The 24,851-nt window shown below is 40.4% G+C and overlaps 3 protein-coding genes across 3 annotated transcripts; 2 read left to right on the forward strand and 1 right to left on the reverse strand.

Annotated features, from left to right (window-relative positions):
- The first annotated feature begins 7,660 nt into the window (after positions 1 to 7,660).
- LOC139340541 (uncharacterized) lies at positions 7,661 to 10,903 on the forward strand. The gene is made up of 4 exons (XM_070976425.1): positions 7,661 to 7,821; positions 8,421 to 8,440; positions 8,545 to 8,582; positions 8,922 to 10,903. The coding sequence occupies exons 1-4, from the start codon at positions 7,802 to 7,804 to the stop codon at positions 9,102 to 9,104; spliced, it is 261 nt and encodes an 86-aa protein (XP_070832526.1). The 5' UTR covers positions 7,661 to 7,801; the 3' UTR covers positions 9,105 to 10,903.
- A 942-nt stretch (positions 10,904 to 11,845) lies between these two features.
- On the reverse strand, positions 11,846 to 15,938 carry LOC139340505 (cell surface glycoprotein CD200 receptor 1). The gene is made up of 7 exons (XM_070976356.1): positions 15,849 to 15,938; positions 14,749 to 14,808; positions 13,714 to 14,019; positions 12,977 to 13,246; positions 12,737 to 12,833; positions 12,596 to 12,638; positions 11,846 to 12,496 (listed from the first exon to the last, which is right to left on the reverse strand). The coding sequence occupies exons 1-7, from the start codon at positions 15,916 to 15,918 to the stop codon at positions 12,407 to 12,409; spliced, it is 936 nt and encodes a 311-aa protein (XP_070832457.1). The 5' UTR covers positions 15,919 to 15,938; the 3' UTR covers positions 11,846 to 12,406.
- A 2,865-nt stretch (positions 15,939 to 18,803) lies between these two features.
- cfap91 (cilia and flagella associated protein 91) lies at positions 18,804 to 23,996 on the forward strand. The gene is made up of 17 exons (XM_070976232.1): positions 18,804 to 18,997; positions 19,084 to 19,160; positions 19,635 to 19,792; positions 19,918 to 19,998; positions 20,174 to 20,230; positions 20,330 to 20,508; positions 20,687 to 20,864; positions 21,488 to 21,645; positions 21,763 to 21,921; positions 22,014 to 22,135; positions 22,216 to 22,329; positions 22,413 to 22,484; positions 22,594 to 22,740; positions 22,821 to 23,042; positions 23,140 to 23,288; positions 23,383 to 23,474; positions 23,721 to 23,996. The coding sequence occupies exons 1-17, from the start codon at positions 18,910 to 18,912 to the stop codon at positions 23,894 to 23,896; spliced, it is 2,229 nt and encodes a 742-aa protein (XP_070832333.1). The 5' UTR covers positions 18,804 to 18,909; the 3' UTR covers positions 23,897 to 23,996.
- Positions 23,997 to 24,851: the final 855 nt, after the last annotated feature.

The raw sequence follows: 24,851 nt of genomic DNA on the forward strand, positions 1-24,851 counted from the left end.
CTTCATACAGCAGATTTAAACATGACGATGTCAGTCTGACTCTGTCCCGTGATGAGAGAGCCGTGGACATCACATCAGTTGTAAACTGATTTAAGATTTTCCGTGATAAATGAAGAGGAATTTTCTAATCAGTGTTCTGAGCTGCAAAACGGACAATAAGTAAAAAAGTATTCAATGTCTGTAGCTGTTTCATCATTATTTTAGTGTGTGGATTATATATGATGTAAATTTAAAGTTTTAATATGACCTGAAGCAAACGAGGAAAATGACTCTGCATCACCAAACTGAGGTTACCATGACAGCGCGATGCACAGTCCGTGCTGCTGTGATACCATGTTAGATTTCTACATTATACCGATTCGTTCCGTGATGTTACGAACATACAGCTCAGCAACTTTTCATTTTTAACGTCTTCCCTCAGTTTATAGGCTAATATTGCTCAAAACAATCTTGCTAGAACAATAATTAGTTAAATAGCGGCGCTTTTTACAGCCGATTTAATCTGAAACTCGGAACATAACCTGCTCCCGAACAAGTTATGAGTTTAGCATAAGTTGATCTAGCCAGGTTCGTGACACTGAAAACCCTGGCTTTAGACTCAACATACCTTGCTAACCCATTAATCTCGCGTCGTACTACAGCCCTCGGGTAACACTGCTCCTTCGTGTTGTTTTGAATTTCGCTCGACTTCCTTTCTGTGAGCGTCTCCTGGGGCGGGCAGCTTACCATTCAACCAATCACACACTCGTATCTTACGCTCAGCAAAGCAGGATTGGCTTGTAACATGTCACATGGGAACAGATGCTTTCAGGGTTCACAAAAAAAACCTCCAGCAGACAAGTTTCGCAGGCAATAATATCAAATGGTAAATTATCGTACATTTGCCCATTTTTTAGGATTATTGATCGTACAGAGGGCCAAATTATCGTACACCTGGCAACACTGCATGTGGTGAAAGCATCTTAGCTCACAGAAGCTCTGAGCTCTGTTCTCGTTAACGGCAACGCGGTCGGCTCGGTGCAGCTGGTGAAGCAGCGGTCTGATGAGCATGACGTCCGTGACATGTCCCGTTAAGCGCGAAGTTGTGACGTTGCCAGGTGATGAAAAAGACACCTGATCATGTGTTGATGGAGTGGGAAAAGTGAGTAAAAAAATGTATAAACAATGCTTAGCCTGGCGGGGGGGGGCAGGTAAAGCCTGGCGGCCCACCAGGCTTATAATATACTGGGGGAAACCCTGTATTCATATGAACAGGGTATTAGTGATGATTTTCCCGGGAAATTTTCAAAGACTGCACACAGGTAGTGTGTTTTAACATTACCCATGGATTTATAAAAGAAGAACAATTCTACCCCACTCAGCCGTTGCAAAACAAAGTAGACAGAGCTAAGGCAACAGACTTCATTTGCTGTGTGAAGGTGAAGCCGCGTGGTCTACTGTTTTTTTTCTGCAAGCACGAAATCACACGGTCAACAATGGATCCTCAGGTCGAGTGAAATCCAAAATTACTGTTTATCACCACAGGTGCCACCAAAGAGAATCAAATTCAGATCTTTGAAATAGTTACCTTTACTGTCTATTTTTTAGCTGGCTTCAATTGAGTCTAAGGTCGGAGATATAGGCCTACTTGCTGTTTAACCATGCGTCTGTGTTCGCGTATATGCGTAGCGTTAATTTCTGAAGACGTGCACAACCGTTGCTTCGAATATGTAAGAACGTATGTAAGAACGTATGAAATTAAATGAGTAAGTGACAAGATGCTAACACACTTACAAAGGTCAGAAACAACACCAGATTGCTAACGTTAGCTAACTGAGTTCAAGCTTGCTAAGTTACAGAGCTTGCTTTGCCAATTTTAGCAGCCTGACCAGGTGAAGCACACCTAATGAAATAGGCTATTATTTATAATGTCAACTGTTTAATAATCATGCAAACAAAACAATACTGGACATTGACAGTTTTTGGAGATAAAAATAACTTTACCTCTTTGGTTGAAGTCCAAATGCTGATGGATAGTGTCACGACATGAGAAGGAATGTGGTGGTCTCCGCAGCTTGACAGAAAATACTGTTTTATACTGTTAAATTACAGTTTGTTGTTCTTAACCAAGTATTTACTGTTAATTTACATGTGGGAATGGATATTTAACAGTATTTTACAATTTTTTAAAAAACACAGTAAGATACTGTTCTAGCGTTGGAAATTTACAGCAATCCATAGATTTATGCTGTTAAATTACAGATTTATGCTGTTAATCTACTGTTACTGTTAATTTACTGATTTAACTGTTAATTTACATGCTGTGGATGAATATTTAACAGTATTTTACAATTATTATAAAAAACAGTAAGATACTGTTGTAAATTCACCGTAAATCTACAGAAATTCGTTACAGTGTAGTATTCTCTCACAAAGAACTAAAGGATGAGCTGGCCTCATTCAAATATTCAAATAGTAATCTCAACTGAAAGGAATGCAAAAAGAAATATTAAGGACACCACATGCAAGAACAAAATGTTTCCACTGTCACAGACAGCCAAGCCATTATATTACAATGCTGATTTGTTTTACAAAATATAGATCCCTCCCAAACTTCAGCCTCCAAACTACCACATCAAACAGAAGCATAATTATTTAGTGAGTCTGCACACGACAAGTTTACTTGGCCACTGGCTTTTATATATTATTTATATGCTTCTCAAGCCCAGTCAATTCAAGATGTCTGTACGGTGCATCTGTATGACCACAAGCATCCTCTGTCCCCTCTTCAGCAGTGTGGTTGATCACTTAACCTCTTCCTCTGTTCCATGACACAACCACTTTTCCACTCGTGTCACACCTGCGTGTGTCTAAAATGTTCAGGGAACATTGACGATTGCATATTCTGCGTGTTTATTTTGCGTAGTCTCAGGGTGCTGCTCTTCGACAGGTATCCTGGCCTGCCGGTGGTTGATGACAGCGTACACTGCACGGTCTGACATTTGACTTTCATCTGCTGTGTTTGCCACAGCAGGCTGGTTTCCATTGGTCAGCGGGGGAGGTTGTGATAGTGGTCTGCAGTGGGTTTGCAGGAAAGCAGCGGAAGAAGCACTCCTCTGAGGGAGGTCAGGTATACTATGAGTGGAAATCTCCTATGACACCAAAACACCAAAAGATCAAATAAATTAATGAAATACTCTTGCTTGACATCATTATGACTCTTGATCATCTGGGTTAAAGAAATAGCTCAGTGTTTTAGGAAATTTACGTATTTGCTATCTTGAGTTAGATGAAGATTATCATGTCCTTAAAATGAATATGAAGCTGAAATCCAGCAGCCTGTTAGCTTAGCAACAAAACTGAAAACAGGGGCTAGCCTGGCTCTGTTCAACAGTAACAAAGTTGCATACCGGCATGTCTAAGGTTCACTAATTAACCTCCAAATAATAAATAATAATAATAAATTCCTACATGCCTCGGGGCTTTAGTGACCCAACACTGATATAACACAAATTGAATCATATATTGAATAGGGGCTGCCTGATGAGACCTCATGCCTCACAGGGCCCAAAGTCCACTGCGTGAGCCTTGCCAATACCCCGATCCCTCTCTGCGTGACTTGTTTTCTCAAAGACATTCCTCAGGTGCTTCAAGGCCTCAGGGCAGAGCACCCCAGGTTTCAGAGGCAGCTGTAACAGTCTAACAGCAGGATGAGAGTCTCATCCACCACACACACACACACACACACACACACACACACACACACACACACACACACACACACACACATTCAGCCCACAAAAGTTACTCCTCACTGTTTGTCATTGTGCCTCTTTGGCACTCATCAATGCGAGCGCCATGGCATCAAACATAATGAACCCAACGCTCATCACATGGAGCTGGGACGTGTTCTATATGTTGTTGTAGGCAAAGGAGTCGGTGGAAATTTATCATAAGTCACATAGTTTTCTGCAGGATTTTCTGCCATTAAATTGGGCTTACAGCATCTGACGGGACCTGAATGCACCTCTGCATTTGTAGAACAGGAACTCTCTCTTTCTGAAATGACCAGTGATTGGTCAAAGTTTCCAGAAAATAATTTTTATGCTTAATTTTTGTCCGGATTTAACACGAGAGAAAAATTGTTCATGTTTTGAGCTTTAGAGATGTTAAGCTAAGCTAAGCGGCTGCTGCCTGTATCGTCATAACACATGAGAGTGACGTCAATTTTCTCATCGAACTCTCAGCAAGAAAGCGAGCAAGTTTATTTCACAAAAAACCCTTTTCCTTTAAGTTAGCGACACTGCATCATGTTACCTTTTCCTTTGTAATGTTGGGGGTCAGGATTTCTGTGAAGGAGACATAAAACAAATGTTCTGGATCTAGAAATGTCATCACAATAATTCAGACTGTGAATCAGTAGTTAATATTCTTACGTCTCCAGCTATAATTTCTCAAGAGGGTTACCACTGTCAGTGCGGCAACCAGAAGAGCTATGCTAACACAGATGGAGAGGTAGGGCAGCCAGGACACGTCTTCATCACCAGCAACTGGTGGTAACTCATCTATGAAAACAGAAGGACCAGATCAGTAGTCCTAGTCTGTATCCATTCAAATGTAACTACATAATTGAGCAAATACAGTTTCTTACCTGTACTATTATCTGAGTTTTTCACCCCCTGGTTCAGGTCTGTATTGTTGGAAACAATATAGAATTACCATTTGGAGTTTGACATCTTACATCCACATTTTGCCAGTGAGACAGAAAAACCCTCCTACCTGAAACTGAGATGTTGATGATATGACTGATGGAATCATGTCTGTATCCATTTAAAGAGCATCTGTACAGGCCGTCATCATAGATGGAAATCCGTTTGAAAGTCAAAAATGAGATCAGTTCATCTTTAACGTCTTTGTCATGCAGTTTTATTTCTATATTCTCCGTATAATTAATCCGTTCACACAGGTTTGAGTCGAGCAGTTTACACCAGGTGACATTCAGTGGTTCTCTGCAGTGTTTGACAGGACAGCTGACTGTCAGACGCTGTCGAGGGGCAGCTTTCCATGTTGTGCCTCTCTGTACCATCAGCTCAACTTCACATGAAGGAAACAAGCCTGAAATTAAAAAAATAAATAAATGAATCACTCATCCTTTGCCTTGTCTTGAATTATTCACATTCGATCAAACATCTTAATTGTGGAAAAGCTGTTCATCATTTCAGGAATTAATAAAAGATGAAAGAGAACTGTCTCTCAGTGCAACAGCAAAATCTGACAATCGAAAATTTGTTTGGTTTATCCTTTAATGTAAGAAATGTAGTTACATTTTCAAAATATATTAAAACTATCAAAAAAACTGGTCTGTCTTAAACACAGTTACCTCCTTACTCCCAGACCTGCTCTTTATTTCCTTGTACTTACTTAGGTATCACAAACTTACTTTATTGATACCCTACAAATAAATCATAAATTAGGAGCTATATTGTTTTGTCTTGTGCAGTTGATGAAATGCTCCCTCATGCTCTTATTTTGGAGTTTAAATCACAAATGTATCATGAATGTATCTACAGGTGGAGTACAGCACTACCCAGTAAAACGTATTAATGTCATTATTTATACCTTTTATTTTTCCATTATAGTTTCCTTTGTCCACAAATTACAGTGTTAGCACATAAAATGTACCAATAAAATACTATACTTACTGGCTTTGTATGAAGAAGAAAGAAGGGAGTAACAATCCGTATTTCGGAGGGACCTAAACTAAAGTACACTGTGGGTACTTTTTAAATTAATTTTCCCCATATTTTTAGTGTTTTGTCAAGATCATAGTTTACTGTTACTGCTCACCAGGCTAGTTTTTAGACTGTATGACGTGCAATAAACCTCATAAAGCTTATTTGAATAATACAATACACACACTATAATGTTTTTGGAAACGGGGTTGTAGTTAATGACTCCAGTTTGTTCAAAATGTCCCGCCATGCTCTGTTGAAAGTGTGTTACAAGATAAGAGAGTGTTACGGCTTACCTTGACCTCTTCCATAGTTGCAGACAACAGTAAAACAGTAAAATGTCAGCAGGCAGGTGTACGGCAGTCTATCCATTAGGCTTGACACATTCATCACCTGAGACTGTACTGATAATCTAAAACTGTTGCTGCTGCAGGGGCTCATTTGGCTTGTGACAAGCTCACCACTTCCTGACCTCCTACATACATTTGAAGACCAGCGTGCACATGTGTATTTTTCACTCTGTCATGACATAACACAGTTCACACTTTGCACATGTGTGAAAATTATGTATTGTGTTCTTATCTTTGCAGTTTCATTCTGTAATCTGCCCTTACAGAAACACTTACATTCCTCAATACAAAATCTGAGGCTCAAAGTTGTAAAGGTCATGAAGTGGGCTTGTCACTGCAGGGGACAACAACCTTTGCAAGCAGCCCAGCAGGAAGTTATGACATCCTGGCTTCAAAGTCAGATAGTATATATTATTCCAGTGAAAAGTATGTGAATGGCTTAGTCAGCAGTGAACACTAGAGGCCGCCTGAATGTTCTCATCATCTTTATGAAATAATAAGATCCTTGCTTGTTTCTCTTATCCAATCAGTGCAAATATCTGCAGCTGCTGCAGATGAAGAAATAGGCAAAAGTCTGCCAGGGTGCAATCACAAACAGTTGCTGTGGCTTGGGTAAACAATTTTCAACACAAGACTATTTCTAAAAAAAACAAAGTATGTTACTTGTTTTCATCACACTTGTGTATGATTGGTGGATGTGGATGTACTTCATCATCATGTGTGTTTTCAGTAGACATCTGGTGCACTGATACTGTTCATAGCACAAGTGTTTTTTATTTCTAGATTGTTTCAAAGCAACCAGCAGATGGTGTAAGATGAAACGCAGTGGTGTGTGACTGCTCAAACAGCGCCCTCCAGTGTACAACATGGTCCTGTCTACTGCACATGGTGGTTAAAAATTAATTCTCAGATAATTGATATTTTACAGCTGAAACAATCAAAACTTTCAGTGGATCATATTTAGTTGCACATATTTTTCTGCATTGTGCATGTAAATATCTCTGAAAGATCATTGAATCCATAGAGATGTACTTCAGAGACACGGTTGTTAAAGTAACCTGGATGTGACCCTTTCATATTCCTCATCAAGAACATTTGCTCAATCATGCAAATGAGACAACACAGCAACAAAAGCGAACATCACAGTAAAAGGCCAGCTTGCCCCACCGTGATGTGTGCGTGCGTACGTGCGTGCGTGTGTGTATGTGAGACCTGGTATTTATCACATTGTGGGGACAAAAATCTGTTTACACAGTCACATTGTTAAGGTTAGGTTAGGTGTAGGGTTAGGAATAGGCAAATAGTGGTTATGGTAAGGCTCCAGGAAATGAAAGTCTATGTGATAAAGTGATAAAAACATGTGTGTGTGTGTGTGTGTGTGTGTGTGTGTGTGTGTGTGTGTGTGTGTGTGTGTGTGTGTGTGTGTGTGTGTGTGTGTGTGTGTGTGTGTGTGTGTGTGATGATAGAAACCATGATGCACAGGGAATCAAAATAACACACAAACAGGTCATTGTATGCTCTCTCTCTCTCTCTCTCTCTCTCTCTCTCTCTCTCTCTCTCTCTCTCTCTCTCTCTCTCTCTCTGCTGTGGCCTGTGTGCACTCAGACACAGCCGGAAAGAGATCAGTGTGATCAGTGTTTACCACACTGTCAGGCTTAGGATTCTTCTGAAGCACACATCACTGGTACCTGCCACCTGCTCAGAAACACAGTGTGATCATCCAGAGTCTGCGGGTGCATCATGGGCAACTGCACTGCAGGGTAAGTGACCATCCATCTAAATGAATAACTGTTGAATTTTGGCCATGTGGCAACAGCTTCTGCATTTACTTCAGCAAGGAAATAGTAGATGCTAAGAAAAGCCTCAAGTTTCAGCCAGTGTCAACAAGAACAACAGGTCAACCATTCTGAAATGGCAGCGTTGCTGTGCAGTACTATATGTATTTGTTATAACATGATGAGAGATGCTGACTAGAAGCATGCAAAGTTTCATGTCCTGTGCTGTTAGACACTGACATAGACAGTTGGACATGGACAGATGAGGGTTGTAGGTATATGCAAAGTGCTTCCTGTTACACCACAGATATGCTGTCATCTGTTAAGCTGTCAAGGAAACACTGCTGTGTGGCAAAACCTACATTTCTAAAAAGCTGTTGCAGATATAACTTGCTTATATTTTATGATGTAAAAGACATCCTTAACTGCAAAGCACAAGTTAGCTTAACATTTTCAGTCTCTTTCATCTATCCCGCAGTGATGATTTTATTGTTTGTTGTTTATTGTTCCGTGTTTAGTGGTATGTATATCTGGATATTTGTGTCATTTTTATGGTCTCATTATATCTATTTGTTCTGCTTTAGGATAAAGAAGAAAAGGAAAGGTAAAACTACATTTCCAGAAGTATCTCTAGTATTTAGTATATATAGCACATAAAAACTTTGTACAGTTTTGCTAATCCTTATATATTTACATATTATCTTTCAGGGGATTCTGCACCAGATGATAACAACACAGATGATAAGGTAAACCTGCCCACATCAGTGCTGAGTGTATTCTATTTTTGTGCAGCATAAATCTTTATAGTCATCAGCTGCAGCTTTCCATGGGGCATCTGTGTGTGTCGGTGCTTTTATGGTAGCCCAGTCAGAGGTGCTGCCTTCTTAAATTTGCATTCATGCTGAACATTAGTGTGTGGGATGTTGTAAAAGAAACTGTGGGGCTATTTATTTCTTCCACAGGAAGGCATAGCCACTAATAACATCAACAAATGTGTTGTTTGCAGACGCATTGTATGAAAATATGTGTGACAAATGCTCAAGATGGAGGACTACCATCTAACTCTGTGTGTTATCTCATGACAGCCGAAGGAGGATGTAATGTATGCCTCTATTGACCACAGCGCTGCCAAGAAATTAAGAAGAACCCGAGCGACCACTGATGATGATTGTGACTATGCAACAGTTCATATCCCAGCAGCACTTCAACCCGAGTCTGAGACCTCATCTAAAGACGAATGTGAAGACGATTATGTACTCATGGGGTAAATAGAGACAAGAGGCTCCTTCAGGCTGCTGGAAGACCATCATCACAAACAGGACAAAGTAATATTTTATAATGGCATCTAACAATTGGATAATTCTAAGTTTCCAGTTGAGCTGTCAATCAAATCTTGATCTTCAATGAAGAAACTGTGATAGCTGGTCGTGGAAATGTCAAGGCCCATGATGTGTCTCTCCAGTTCTGAGGTAACCTCAAGCCTGAACGCAGGTGTGGTGTTCCTCCCTCAAGAAGACAAACGTGTACCACATTTGAGCTATGAATCGATGAAACACGACCTCAGGAGGAGAATCTGCAGCTCTTTAGTCTGATATGCCTGAAGTCCTGAAACATCATGACATTAGCACATTATCTGGAATCAGTAAGTCAAAGGAAACTGGACTTGCAGTGGCTCCTGACATACACGATTCTGGTTACACCATGACCTGAATGTGTTGAACTTCCACGTGATCACAGCATCTTTGAGCGAATTGTGGTTGCATACATTTTTGCTCAGAAAAGGGAGTAAACAGAATTGTCGTACTTGGTGTGTGTATATACTACAAACAGATTCCTGAAACTATAAATCTGCAAAATATCTGCAAGCAGCAGCCAAAGCCAGATGAAACTAAACTTGCTCTGTGTCCCAAATTCATGCTACAGGTTCCAATCAGGGTTTTCAGAATGTAGCATGTTCACACTGGAAAAGTGACAAAATGAAGTACACTCAAAGCACAGTATTCAGACCATTCAGTCCATCTTTGAGCATGCTGTTGATGGATACTATTCTCCCACAATGCAGGTCAGACAGGAGACAGAGGATCAGCTCATAGCTGAGCTAAAACAATTACAGCTCCAAATAAGTATTAAATCATTGGAAAAGGATTTTTCTTCCTCTTTGTAAAGTTGAACTGACTCTATAGCTCTCCAAAATTGCAGTTTAATTTACATTTGTGTCATCTCCTGTTTTCCTGACACTAAAACAGTATCTTTGATGATTAGTATGAGGTACATACTGCATAGAATATGAAATTTGCATATATTTTTGGTGTTTGAGCTTAAAGAATTTCATGCAAGAAGTTTCGCCTCTGACAAACTACTGACAGTTACAACATGACCTGATTGACTGAGGATCTTAAAGCCACTATGTGTCAAATATTCTAATTATTACTTTATTGTTGTTTAGATATTAGTCTTCAAATTTAATTACTTTCAGCTCTTAGTGGGTGTGTGTACTTTTTTCCACCGTGAAGGGAAAGAACAGCTCTGTGACCTTGGAAACACAACGTGACTTGCCTTTGACTCGTGACATGGTTATGGTTTCCTACTACAGCTGAAACGTATGATCTTTATCTATCGTCTTTTGAAACAGTCACAGCTCCACCTTTAACCAAAGTTACAGATGCCGAAACTTAACTCCAGGTTAAGCCTCAACAATGTTTATACACCTAAACTTAAACATAACCCAACATTATCCAATACATGATTGAAGGATGTAATGTTCAGACACATACCTTAATCTAAATTTCAGAGTTTCTGCTCATTTTTCTGCTTAGTGATCCTGAGAGTTGCTGAGAATAATTAATATTTAAGACTTGTGAAAAGATATTTAAGATTTGAGAATTTATATTCTTTATATTTTGTATGTATAAGCAGAAAATCTGTGCATTTTCGTCTATGCCTGTATCTACAGGGTTATTTATATGTTTTAATGGATGCAAATAAAATTGTAAATAATGTAATTTACTGAAGGCAGCCTTTGTGTCATTGTTGATTTATTGGTCTTTTTTATTGATTAAAAGTTTACAAAGTACCTCTTTCGTTCATTACTCGGTTGCGTTAAACAACTGTATCACTGAAAATGTTTGAAATAAGTCATTCAAGTAATATCTTTATTTTAAGTTCAAACCTTCAGTAAGCCTCTCTGCCATGAGAGGAGAGAAGAAATCATGTTAATGTGTACACCAGAAGCAGATTAAGGGGACCCCATGTGTCATGTTCTGTGGACAGAAATAGCTTGTATTTGTGTGGTTTCCTCTTTCCTGTTCACCTAAATACTGAACGAGGGACAGTTATAATTGCTGCAGCTTTCTATTTAATAACAGAACTCAAAGAGAAAGTCTAGACTCTGGCCCGAGAAGGCTTTTGTGGTTTTTGTCTTCAGTCACTTACACTGTAATAGGAACGCCTATCTCAATGGACAGTGTGAACAGGAGGAGTTATTACAGCAAAGCAAAACCAGTTTCAGGGTACATGTGAGCACCTCAGTGATGTTTTAAGACGCTTGAAAAAAACCTTTCAGCAGTTACAGATCTAAGTGCATTTAAATCAGCATTATTGAAACATTTCAACAGGGACTGTGATCCAGTCAGTGATCATGATGGTGGACTGTGTTCTGATCTCCACCAGCAGATGGCAGAACAGTCCCTCTTTCCAGTTTCCATTTCCTTTTCCCCATGATGGTCTTCTTCAGAAATCGGTTTACTTTCACTATGAGACTACAGAACCAAATTCCACCACTCACCATTTGTTTTGATGGTCCAGTGCTGACGATCATCAAGCAATGTCTGCATGTAAAAGTCATGTCGACGCCATATCTATTTGAATATTAAGCAGTGAGAAATGCCTTTTCACCATTGGTGTCTCACTAGTAACACATTCTCAATATTTGTTCTTATGCACCATTTTTAGTGTTCCTTTTACTTTTGTAGAGTTTAGATATGAGATCCATGTGTTCACATGTATTTTTAATACACACAATTACAAAATTATACAATAAGATGTAGAATATTATTATCTTGAGGCAATTATTTCACTGAAAACACACCTGTGTTATCAACTTAATACTTGCTCTGGGTTGACTGCAGCAGCTGATCTATAAATATGAGTAGGAATAATGACAACAATCATCATCATTATATAATTGCAGCCCATGTTTTTCACACCAACATCAAAAATCTTTAGTTCTGTAGTCTCAGTGTGCTACATCCGGCTGAAGACGGTATTCTTTCCAATTCAGCGGCTCATTGCATTTGTAGTTATTAATAATGTTCTCCATCAGACTCACACGCGGAGAGTAGTGGGTTGCATATGTGGTGCATAGGCGCCAGTGCATGGCATTAGGTACACCCCCTGTTCCATCAGTCAAAGGTTTAGGGCAGGATTAGACTGAGAGGCTTCCCTCTCGTATCAGAAGTCTTCCACTCTCATTTCTCTTTACTATTTCACCATTTCTCAGTTTCACAGCCTTCGGGTTCTCACAAAAAGCTATGCGCATTGAAGTGTGAGTGTGTGATGCATACCCGGGGTTTTATGTGAACAAATCTACAGATGAGTTATAGATAGAGTTCACACGTTGAACATAGCTGGCATAGGGCTCCACTTCCTCCACATCCTCTATCTGAAAAAACAAAACAGAAAGGTGTCATGAACAAAACTCAACAATGTACAGTAAAACCCACACAACTACTAACTGCAGAGTTACAGAGAGATTATTTACCGGTGCAGATTTAGATGTTGAGATGTCGGAGTGCTGGCATCGCCTGACAAAAGGCGGATACACAAAGCTGCTTGGTGACTCAACAAAAACTGGCAAATAGTCATTTTTGTTATATATTTTTCATCAAATGAAAAATCTTACCTCAATATAATTAGTTGCTTCTGTGCAAAAAATAAAAATCCTGCCAAAAACACGACAACGACCACAACAACAAGGATGCACAACCAAGGAGCGTAACCTGCAGTGAGAGAGCGAAGATGGACAGTTTGTTAAGAAAGTGCTCGACATCAATACATCTATTTAAGTTAGAATTACAGTAATATAGAACATCAAACACCCAAAAAACATGAACGGATGCTATCCATCCTGCAAAAGCCTGACCTTTTCTGGGTTTTGGTATCAAAATCTCTTTCTCAGCCCAGTACGGGTGGCTGATAGCACAGCTCAGGTTTTGTGTGTCCATTCCTTTGGGGAGCTCGAGGCGACTTTCTACAGTAAAAAATCCATGTGAGTCGAGCTGCGTTTTCACAGACGACGAGTTTCCCATATGACTCCAGCTGATGTGGGCAGCAGGTTTTCCTCTTTTGGCTACGCACACTGCCACCATCTTGTTGCCCTCATGCTCTAACCAGGAAGATGCACTGGGAGGAACTGAGCCAGGAAAGACAAAACCGGAGAAATAAGACTCGCTCAGTACTTCGTTGCTGTCTTAAAAATAAATGAATAAATGAATTACACCACATAGTATCTAACCACCGACGAACAGTGATGGGACTGTGTTTAGAGCTTCACGTTAAGAGAAGTTGGAGTCAATGTGTGCGATTTTTGTTTCTGATTCAGTTGCTCCCGGAACCAGCTTGGCTTACTGTGTACTGTTCGAATAAGCAGCACAACAGACTATAAAATCAATTGTCCCCCCAATGTGAAGTGGAGGAGAAAAAATCCAGGCAGGTAAAAACAAGCATCTACAGTAGGAGATGTCACTCGAGGTGAGCAGAATTTGCTGTTTTTATTAATTTTTGTGTGTGTGATTTGCCTGAATGGACCCTTTAAGAAGTTAACCTTATTAACCACATGGGTTTTTAACTCATTCATCTCCATGAGGAGGAGAGTTTTACCTGTGATATTCACGTTGATCTCATATTTGTCAACTCCTCCTTTGTAAACCGACTCACACTTGTAGATCCCCACGTCACCATGTGAGAAGTTTGGGATGAACAGGTATGACTGAGCCCTGGATGTGTTTCTGAGTGACTTGCCACCATGACAGAAGTTTTCACGTTGGCCATCATCGCTAAACGATATCTTGCAGGTTTTATCTTTCAGAAATATATTCCAGATAACAAATATCGTCTCGTTCCATGTCTTATTGCTGCACATCAGCTCAGCATTGCTCCCCAAGTTGAAAGCTGAATGTCTGACAACTGAAAAAAACAACAGAAGAGCTGCATTATTTTCACACATACTGGGGCAATGATTGTGCTAATTAAATATTTTTGGGTTTATTCTGTTAAAAAACAATATACACAGTATGCATGACCTGATAGAGACAAAAACATGCAGCACCAAAACAATAAAATAGAGATTTATGGATAAAGACACAGTTCTAGAATAACTCATGTAGTTGCTTTATGTTGATTAGTGACAATAAAATATCCTCATATATACAAGATGTAATGTAAGACTTGTCTTATGAGAAAACCTCATCATTTATTTGGATTAAACATTTGATTACAATCAGTCTAAAGTGATAATGATTCCAGTTTATTTGAAATAAACTAAAAACCCTAGAAATTGTGATCTTTCAAAATAAAAGTTTACTAAGAACAAAGATGCAGGGCAAACAAAATCCAACATGTATGTGTAAGAGCTATTGAATGAAAAAAGTGGGAAAACCTTTGGTAGAAGCCTACTTTTTGAAATAAATTAAAACTAATGAATAAAGAAATAACTTGTTTCAAAGCATTTATTTTAAATCTTCAGCAAAAATAAAAATAAAAATAAATAAGGATTAATAAAGAAAGGAGAGACAGAAATGTACACAGCACTGTGTTCAACTTCCTGCGGCCTCACTCGTCTTTCTTCATAATATTTGATTTTTTTAATCAATTTTTTCTAAATAGCCAAAGAGAAAAAGGAGGAAATTTGTTTACCATAAACTCCAAGAGGATGAGTAGAAGTAGTGAAGTTCACAGGGGTGCTTTGATTAGTTCCTGAGATAGATGAAAAGAAAGAGTTAGGAAAAGGGTTATTTTCAGAACGCAGCAGTTAGTGGTTCCATCAGCAGAGCAATCAATCAATTATTTAATGAAGTTAGTTGGTTAAAGTGTGAAGTGATGCCATTAATACTGGTCTGACATGACCAGCTGCAGCAGGCCTACACCGCAGACGGATGTGACAGAGAATCCTATTTGTTGTTGCAGAAAATTGTTTCGTGAGCTTTTGCAGAATAAAAACTTAGGAGAAGGTTGGAAATCACTCACAGTTAAACCTTAACATATAAAACAGGCAGGTGTTATTGTCTTAATCTCCCCCATTCACTTGCCTGCACCTTAGAAAGACTCATGACCTGAGAATTGCTGTTTCAAAGAAATGAATCAGGAAATTCAGGGTACTGCTGAGTGTTGTGGGGGTCAGAGTCTTGATGAGGTGGGGGGCAAAACCACAGAAGTGTCTCTCTCTGTCTCATCTTTCAGAGATCTGACAGCGGAAAAAAGCTGCATCATAGCGTGACTGATCTGAATTCATGATTTCCACTGCAGAGACAAGCGGCTGAGTTTTTCTCTCTCAAAATATGGGTTGGCCTTTTCATACATCAACGATGGAACATTTTCCCCCCATGTCTGTTTCTGCATTACCCCACCTCCATGTATGTTCTTTCCACTGGCTGTCTACACTGAGTCACACCCCTGCAATCTCAGAGCGGCTAACCACTTACACATACAGTTGCCCACTCTTCCTACAGTCAAGTATAGTTAAAGTAATGAACTATATTATTGTGGTTGCATGACATTTGAATTACAATGTACATCAAAGGCAATACAGTCACTCACCATATTTAGTATAAGTACCATAAATGACATATTTTTAATTTGCATTGTAGTAACATAATGCTGCTTAGTATTTATGAACATGTAACTCCTTACGAAGTCATCTTCTATCCATCTAAAAGCTGTATCTTACCATGGCAAAAAACAAAAAACCCCAAAAAGTACTAAAACCACATGTGAGCAAAATGTGTTAATATTCAAACCTGGATCCTGGCTCCATGCTTCAGACAACAAGAGCATAAACGCGCCATAAATCCACATCATGTCTCTCATCTCCAGTTGTCTTCAGGTTCCTCTGTAAACTGGCTACCACAGTGCCCTCAAACCAGCGAGAAAAACATCAGGTCTTGTCTTTAACTAAATCCTCAGTCCTGAACGCTGCCTACAGAGACATCAGACTGAGTGAGTGGTTCCACCTGAGCTATCATGTCATTTACCCTAATTCAGCAAGCTCACTTTCTCTATTTACGCCCAATAAGCTCAGGGTTTGGGTAAAGCAGCTTCTCCCCCAACATCCAGACAAACCGAAGATCCTTGACACCTCTCATGATAAAGAAACAGAAGACATGTGACTAATAAATCCCTCCCTTCTTCTTTCTCTTCCCCCTCTCCAAACCGCTTTCCACCCAAACATCTGCTACACAGGATGACGTCTAAGTCAGAACACCAGTTTCCTTTCTTGCTAGTCACGTGACTTCAAGCTAGACAGCATAAAGCACACACATTAAACACATTCTCAAAAGTCTTTGTATTGTATCATTCATAAAATCCAACATGGCTTTCGCTGTCAGATAGCCGTACTCTATAAGCATACCTTGTAACCCAGGGTACACCTGGCTTAAACTAACACAAAGGAATACAACAGCAGTGCAGAAATCTTACCTTCTTCAAGGTCATAAGGGTCAGGTTTTGGTGAAACTAGACATATGTGCTTAATCTTTGCAGACATTGCTGAGGCTGTAGTTTGTGGTGCAGTTAAACTGTACAGCATTATAATGAGAGGTGTTTCTGATATTAAGTCTATCTTCACTGATATAATTGTTGTGCACAACATTTTAGAAAAACTGCTTACAGTGACACAACAGCACTAATGCACCCTCCAAACGTACCATACATGTGAATCAACACCTCTCTAAATCAGTTTTATCAAAACAAAAACATTATAGTAGTAGACTGCATTAGTTCAGGTAAGATTTTAGATAACAATCCGTTCCCTAAGTGTACAGATTTCAGAAGAAACCTTTCATGCTAAGCGGGTGTAATTTGGCACAAGTGGCTGATTGTGATCTCATATATGCTGGTATCAGAACATCTTGCAGTTCAAGTTACACATTGCACTGTTGCTTACATGTACGTTAATGAAGTGGTAATGTGGGTGCAGCCGTTATTACTGACTCAAGCCCCAGTTTACAGATCTGAGATTAACTGCTGACAATGCATTCTGGTTGTTATTTTGTGGATGTGGTTATGATTTGCAAGCTCTATGCGGAGTTTGTGGTTCACAAGTACATCTTGCGAAGAGACGGCTTAATATTAACTGTCCCATATAAGATCAGAGAGGGCGGATGAAAACTAAAAAGGTCAGCTTTTTCTTGAGTGCATTCTCAGTCTGCATACGCACCCCACAGAAAAACTGTGAAAACTAACAGTCAGTGCAGATATACAACTTGTGAAAAGTGCATATGATCTGTACCTTTGAACACAGATATAAGACTGGAACAGTAACATCTTGACTTACTTGAAGGTCCTCATAAAACACCTGATGGTTTTAGGATTTCAGAAACAGCACTGACATTAATGTGATAAAGCAACGTTTGCAGTAACCTCGATTGCAGGCACAAGGCCGTTCTCCTTTTTCTGAGCTCTAATATTAGACAGTGTTTATTGAACATATAGCAGCGGAAGTTCAGGTGACTCTGAGTTGGCACACTTTGCACAAAGGAACTAGCTTTTCCACTTGCAATTGCAAAACCCTCCAGCTGCTAAGCTGTGTTCCTCAAATCCAAAAAAAAGTCTGAGGAAAAAAAATGAAAAAGCTGAGAGGGTAGGGACTTTGAGGAGGAGAGAAATAGTCTGTGACACATTCTGTGTGTGTGTGTGTGTGTGTGTGTGTGTGTGTGTATACGCACTGTTTCCCCTTGATAACACCAGCTTCCTGTTGATGACAAAATCAGTCTTTTTTCACCCCTCAGAACTCAAAATTAAGTTCTGAGGGGTGAAGAAAACAAGTTAGCTGTGTGAAGTCTAACAATGCACGTCTTCTGAAAATCAATCATAGGCACACACAAAAAAAAAAACCTTCTACATTTGTACCAAGTATAGCAATGCATTCCTTGGATAACAAGGAGTGACTGCCAAAAAATTGGGAAAGTAAATTAAATTAAAAGTGTTATTTTAACCATTCAAGCCAGCACTTGATTAGTACTTCAGTAAAAGTCAAACAAAGTAACAGACTGTTTTGTACCCTGCTAAACCCATTCTAGCTTAAATTAATAATTTTTTTTTTTTTTTTTTTCCCAGCCACTATAAAACACGGGACTCTCGTCCATAATATAATGCTGTTATGTTTAGGCTATTGTAATTAGTTTTCAGTATCTCCTCCTGTCTGTTTTTGAGAAGAAAAAAAAAAGTTTTTTCTTTTTCGTCAGTTTGGTACGGGGAATGACTTCTAATACTACAATACCCATGAGTCTCAGCCACTGTTGCTATGGGGAAAAAAAAAAGTCAGGAAGGCAGTCAGGGACACGAGTCAAGCTATAGCGAAAAAGAGAAGAGAAAAACGAAAACCGGGTCGTTACTACAAAGTGTTTACACTTACGCAGTGGCCACAATATGAGTGCTTTGTACCAGCTAATGTGTTAGTTAACTTTCTAAATAACGTATTTTAGCTTCTGCTCGTGTTTAGTGCTGTGCGACTTAATTGTCAACTCAGATTAGATGGTTGTTACCGAAATGAACTTTGGGAGTAGTAACTGACTTCTCCACTTGTATTGCTCGATACACAGGCGTGTACTTTTGACATTTTTCCACATTTTCTAACGCAGTTGCCCATCCATTGTAGAATTTCATGTCCATTAAGCCGTAGCCGCTCCGAGTGTCACTGGTCCTCAGTGCAGGAAATGACGGAGAGGATGGTCCTTCCCACTTTCAAACACTCCGTTTACCGTCTCCATGGTTACATTATTAACCGCATCAGGTCATTGACACAGCTGTCTGCGAGATAAATTCACTGGTAAAACACGGTTTTTAATTGAAATAAACAAAATGTCCACATCTGTCACTCGCACAGTTCCTAAGAAAAACGGTGTTGCTAAAGGTGCTAGGCGGCAGCGGCTTTATGACTACTTGTATGGTAAGTAAACTTGATGAAACGCTAGCTGACGCGAGCTAACGTTACCGTCTGAAAACTTGCTCACTTGGTTGACTGTTTTGCTACAGATCCAGTTTACACAGTGTCATCGGAGGTAGACCATGCCAGGTCCAGCCTCAAGGCCTATGCGTCTAAGGACCGAGTAGTAAGTTATGACTATATTCGTCCTACAGCAAATTATTGTTTGTGTTGCTAACATTTAAGCGATTATGTAATCAGATAACGTTAGGCAACTAATGATTAAGTTGTTCCCAAGTCAACGGCAACAGTCATTCTGTCTCAGTTACTCTTAAACACAAGACTTTATGTTGGGTTAAACTGTTAAGACTATAGGTTTTGATTTGTTTGGGTTTGGTTACTTATATCTCCCAAGAATGTACACAGATGTTAAAAATGCCATTTTTTAAGATGATAAATACATTAATTGCATAATAGCATGTATAGCAAGCTCTTAGCCTGCATAACTTTGTGTTTACCTTGTCTCCCCTGTAGTGCCCTATGGCCAAACTGTGACCCACAGCTGTTACTGTTTCTCAGCTGTTACTTTTTACACAGGAAAACAAAGACATGAATCAAATGTGAAATGCACTCACAGAGCATTTATCTCTGCCTTCATCAGAGGAGAGTTCCCGAGTTTGGGTCTATGTTCAGTACTCTGCCCCACTTCCCACAATATACTGTTCAGCTGGACCCTGCAGACCCAGTCCCAGCCTCCATTGATCATCGCTGGCAAGGCCAAACAGAACAACGCAAAGAGGCACTACAGCAACTGGCTGGGTAACAGACAACATTTTAATGAGCAGCAGCAGTTACTGAGTTGTAATAATTAAAGCGTATCCCTGTTACTCATTACAAGTATAAACTGTTGTTGTGGCTGTGACTCTTGATTATCTTCTTGACAGGGTCATTCCAAATGCCCAGTCATGGTTGAAAAGGGACGAGTGCCATGTGACCGGAGCTGATCGTTGGAAATACTTTAAACGGTTCGAATAGCCAGCATACACTCTGAAGCTTTGAATATGGTGGAATACAATCCTGCTAACTTCACCTTCGCCTGATACTATGACAGTTTACAAAAGATGACTGCCTTGCTACCCCAATTTCTACATTAAATATTAACATAGTCTCTGACATAGTGTTTTATTCTGTTTCCTTTAGTCCTCTGATTCCCTTCGCACAGCACGTTCCCCCGGTTGTGATTTTCACTTTGCCGAAGTAAGTTCAACAGGTTCCTCACATGTCTGTATTTGCCAGCCATTTCTGTTGTGCCTTTTTTGCTGTGTGAGGATACATCCTCTCTTTTTGTCCCCTCAGAGAAGATTTCACATCCACTGGTGGAAACAATGCTGAGCAACAGCCAGCCCACATCACTGTGGGGGTCCAGACAGACTACAGGGAAAGTGAGGCACAGACAGACCCATACAGCCCTGAGTATGTGGTACGACCTGGAGCAACTCCCTCAGAGCTCCTGCAGCTGGCAGCTTTGACTTGGGGTACATGATCAACTGTTCAGACCCTCACCAGTTAAAGAGAATAATGTGTAACTGTCTTGTTAAAAGCATACGTCTCCAGCCTTTCTGCTGGTGCTCTCAGCTGAGTAGTCTTTCTCTTATTATTAGTTTACTAATGTCTCTCACCACCTTACATTTAAGCCCTCTCAATTCCCGTTAGGTCGTGGTTTGCCTGCAGGCCTGGCAGAAGTGGAAATGATAGAGCGGGCACGTGCCAAACGAGCTTGGGAGGCCACTCTTCCTCCACTGGATGATCTTAGTCAGCTGGACAAAAGGAGACGTATGATGGAGGAGATGGAGGCCAAAGAGTGGGCTTTCAGAGAGGGAGAAATCCAAAAGTAAGCAGTGTTGCAGCTCAACTGCTATTAATTAGCCAAGTGACATACATTTGCTTTTTTTGCTTTTTTTCACAATACTGCTGGGGACACCAAAGTTGGTCACATTGTACACATAGTTTTAAAGTAACTTTAATAAATATTGTTTATTTTTTACAATAGATGAAAGTACTATCTGGAAATGGGAAGGGAAAATATCGCCTGACACTGCAGTTCCCCGTGAGATCTATAAAGCTATTTACATTTTTCAGTTCACTGTTTGTTTTTCCGGCTGCAGCACTACTGTTTTGCTGCTCCCCATCAATTTCATTTACTGTGCACTCAGTGTTGGTGTTGTGGTCATAGCTTGTTTCTGCTGCCCCCAAGTGGAAATGAGGCAATGAGACATTGGAGGTTTAAGCATTGTGAGTTCATGCTGACACATGGGTTTAAATAAAATTTGGTCACTGTAAACTTCAAAATACCACACCCATATACTGCTTAGGTCTAATATATGTCAAACCAAGAACAATATGCAGGATATATCCAGTTAGCTTATGAAACAATCTTGGTGAGGCTCCCCCTTGATGTTCCTGCTGTCTTAACCATAGAAAACCTACCCTACTGTTTCTGTGGGTGGTGGCCAGGTTGCAGGAGGCTCGTCTTGCTGTGCTGAAGGACCTCTTGAGGCAGAGAGATGAGGTCCAGAAAGAGGTCACAAGCGAGAGACTGAACCAGATATATTCCAAGCACCAAAAAGATAAGGAGACCAAGCTACACAAGATTCACATTGACTACATCAGATGTAAGACAAATGCTGCCTCTGCATTATATTTCGATCATCAACGTATCAAGGCTTTGTTTCACTCTTTTCCATCTCTCTCTTTCAATGTTATTTTATTTGTTTTGTTTTTGTCTGTAGCACTGAGAAAACTGGAAGCTAAGAGGAGAAATGTGGATGGGAAGCTCGAGCGGTCTGCCATTGTCAGAGACTATACAAGTTCTTGGACCCACAGGGGCACATTCACCAATGGGAACACCCCCAACAAGTTAAAAAGCCACTACTTAGACACATATGAAGGTATAAATCTAAATGCTTTTGGACAAATAGCACCTCAGAGAAACAGCATCCCTTTATTGTTGAGGTAACTTTTAACTTTTTGTCTGCCATAGGCTTGATAAAGCTAGAAGCAGGACTCTCTGCCTCAGTCCTGAAAAGGCCCAAAGTCAGCACGGTCAAGGATGTAATCAAGCCCCCAGTGTGCAGCACGGCAAAACTGATAGAGAAATACAGGGTAAGGCAGAAAGAAATATGTTCATTATACACATCATTTAAGTTCTACATGCACATGGATCACTAATTGTGGCTCCACAGGCCCTGAGGCAGGAGGAGAACAAGGATGTGACAGAGAAATCTCTGCGTTTTCTAGTCAAGAAGGACAAGCCTGTTCCTCGTCCTGTCACTCCCAGAGTGGAGGAGCCACCAGAGGTCAGCTAACGTCTCTGACTTTAATCGACACTGACACTCGTTCATCCTAGATGCTGTTTGTTAATGTATATGTCCTTTGTTAGGGTGATGAGGAGACAGAGCTTGCAGTCATCTACATGCAGAAGCTACTGAGAGGAAAAAGTGTCCAATATGAGGTCTGAACATTTCTACAGGCCTGCGTGTGTGTGTCTGAGTGCCTGCAGAACTGGTGCATGTGTTTAAAGTTGTGAGGGCATTTCTATTTCTGTCTGTATTGTTGTACAGATGTTTAAGGGCAAGGAGAACCATCTGGAGCTCATCCAGGAACTGAGGACCGTACACGCCCCACAGAGGGAGGAGCAGGAGCTACAGAAGGCTGAGAAAGAGCTCATTATGTCCCTGAAAAAGCAGAGAGACAAGAATAGACACAAGGTGAAACACAAAGACACTTTCATTTACAAAACTGTACAAACTCCAAACAGTCTCATTACACCTTCTCTCCCCCTGCCCAGATCTCTCAAGAGGAGGCGTCTCAGGCCAGAGTGGTAGGCGCAGAACTTGAACACTTGTTCGACACCTTGTCCAAAGAGCTGATTCGTCTCCAGGAAGAGCGCAGGATCCATGCCTTTACACTTCTGGCTGAGAGAGACCGTCGCCTACGAGAGGCTGAGGAGAGTGGAAGGAGACAGGTGGAGGAGCGTAGACGCAGAGAGGAAGATGAGATCTTCAGACAAGTGCGTGCATGTGTACATTTTTAGCTATGAGTGCGCAAAGATCGGTACGTATAAGAATAAGAATGTGTCTGTGTGTGTCCTTAACACTGGGTCACAGGTGGTGCAGGTACACCAGGAAACTGTAGATTTGTATTTGGAGGACACCATCCTAGAGACCTGGGAGCAGGCAGCTGACCAGCAGGCCAGAGAGGAGATCCACAGGAGGGCGAGGGAGGTCAATGACATCGCTTATGCCATGGAGAAAAGGTAATGGATACCTCAGCATCTGCAGATGCTTTATATTCAGAGATTCAAACCCAAGGATGATAAACATAAGTCATTTCTATGTTTCTGCGAGTAGCAGGAACAATCTTCAGTCGGAGGAGATTGTGTCTGAGTTGGTGTACAGTTTCCTTATCCCAGAGGTCGAGAAGATCAGGGTCAGACAAAGAGGTTTGGGATATTTTTCTGTTTCCACTGTATTCACACGTTATTTTCACAAAAATATTCTATCAAAATGATAATTATTTATGAGTCGACAGTGTTGTTATTAGTTATAGCAACAATTAAACACACATGAAAGGCACCACATGTCTTTAAAGTAAGAGATGAAACAGAACAAGAATAACAATTGATTAATGAAGTTAAAGGCAGATGCTTTGCTCATAGGTCTAACCTTGAGGTTTCTCTCTCTCCCAGTGCACCAGAGGCAGCAGAAACACTTGCAGGCAGCTCAGAGTATAATTCAGGAGACTGCAGAGCATTCTGGGATTCTTCCTGATACCCTAGAGCCTCCAACCGAGTCTCAAGGAGATGATCTGCCAAGTGGAGCAGGCACAGGGGAGGGAAGCGGAGCAGCTCCACACTTAAGCTGAGCAGAGGACTAAAAATATAAAAAGTGTACTGAGATGCAGAGTAAGTTTCATAATCATCATTGTGTGTTTATGGGTTAATTAAAGCAGAGTACGTACCAGCTGGGGCGCTGAATGGACGATTCACTTTAAAGGTTGCCCATTTTGACGACTTCTCTCTCATTTTAAGTGTTGCGATTCACATTTTTTAGAACATTACTTTTCAGAAATGCAGTGGTGTTTTGTAGGTCCAAAACAATTTAACTCCATTGAATTCAGAAGATTTTTTTTAAACCTTTCAGTGTTTTCATGAGAGCTTAAATATGAGGAGGTTTTCAGTGTGTTCCAGGTATTTTTGGACTTTGGAAGTGAGCTTCCCTTTGATCTACTCCAGTGCTGGGCTGTAGAATGACTGCAGATTTGACATGGTCGTAGTCATTATTCACTGGGATTGTCAGCAAACTTCTTAATGAAAAGTCTCGGAGTTCAGATATGAAGGGAAATGATCTGTATTACAGCACATTTTGATGTTGGGGGTGATTTTCTCTGTAATTCTATTCAAAACCTTACCATATACTTACTTCAGATTTTACAGTCATAATCAGCGTCATTCTGAACAGGATTTCATTGAAAATTTCAGCAAATCTGTGGAACGATTTTTACATTTTCTGTGGATCACATTGTGAAGGCTATTTACATTAGAGTTTTGGCCACTCCCAGCTCCGGTACCTTTGGTATGAATAGACGCGCAACAAAATCTAAAGGACGGCTGGCAGGATTTTACAAACCCGACGGCAGTGAACTTCCTGCTGCAGCAGATCAGCTGGTACACAAAGGCTGACAGCCAAATCCACCTGTGGCAACGAGACTGGAGTCAAACATGAAACAAGGCGACCTGCGGAGGAGCTCGTGCAGCACTCCTCACCTGTTGAGCGTTCAGTGAATCCAAAATCCACCGAGGTGACCCCTGCGAGGCCGA

This window comes from Chaetodon trifascialis, chromosome 12 (assembly GCF_039877785.1).
Source record: "Chaetodon trifascialis isolate fChaTrf1 chromosome 12, fChaTrf1.hap1, whole genome shotgun sequence".
NCBI classification, from domain to species: Eukaryota; Metazoa; Chordata; class Actinopteri; order Chaetodontiformes; family Chaetodontidae; genus Chaetodon; species Chaetodon trifascialis.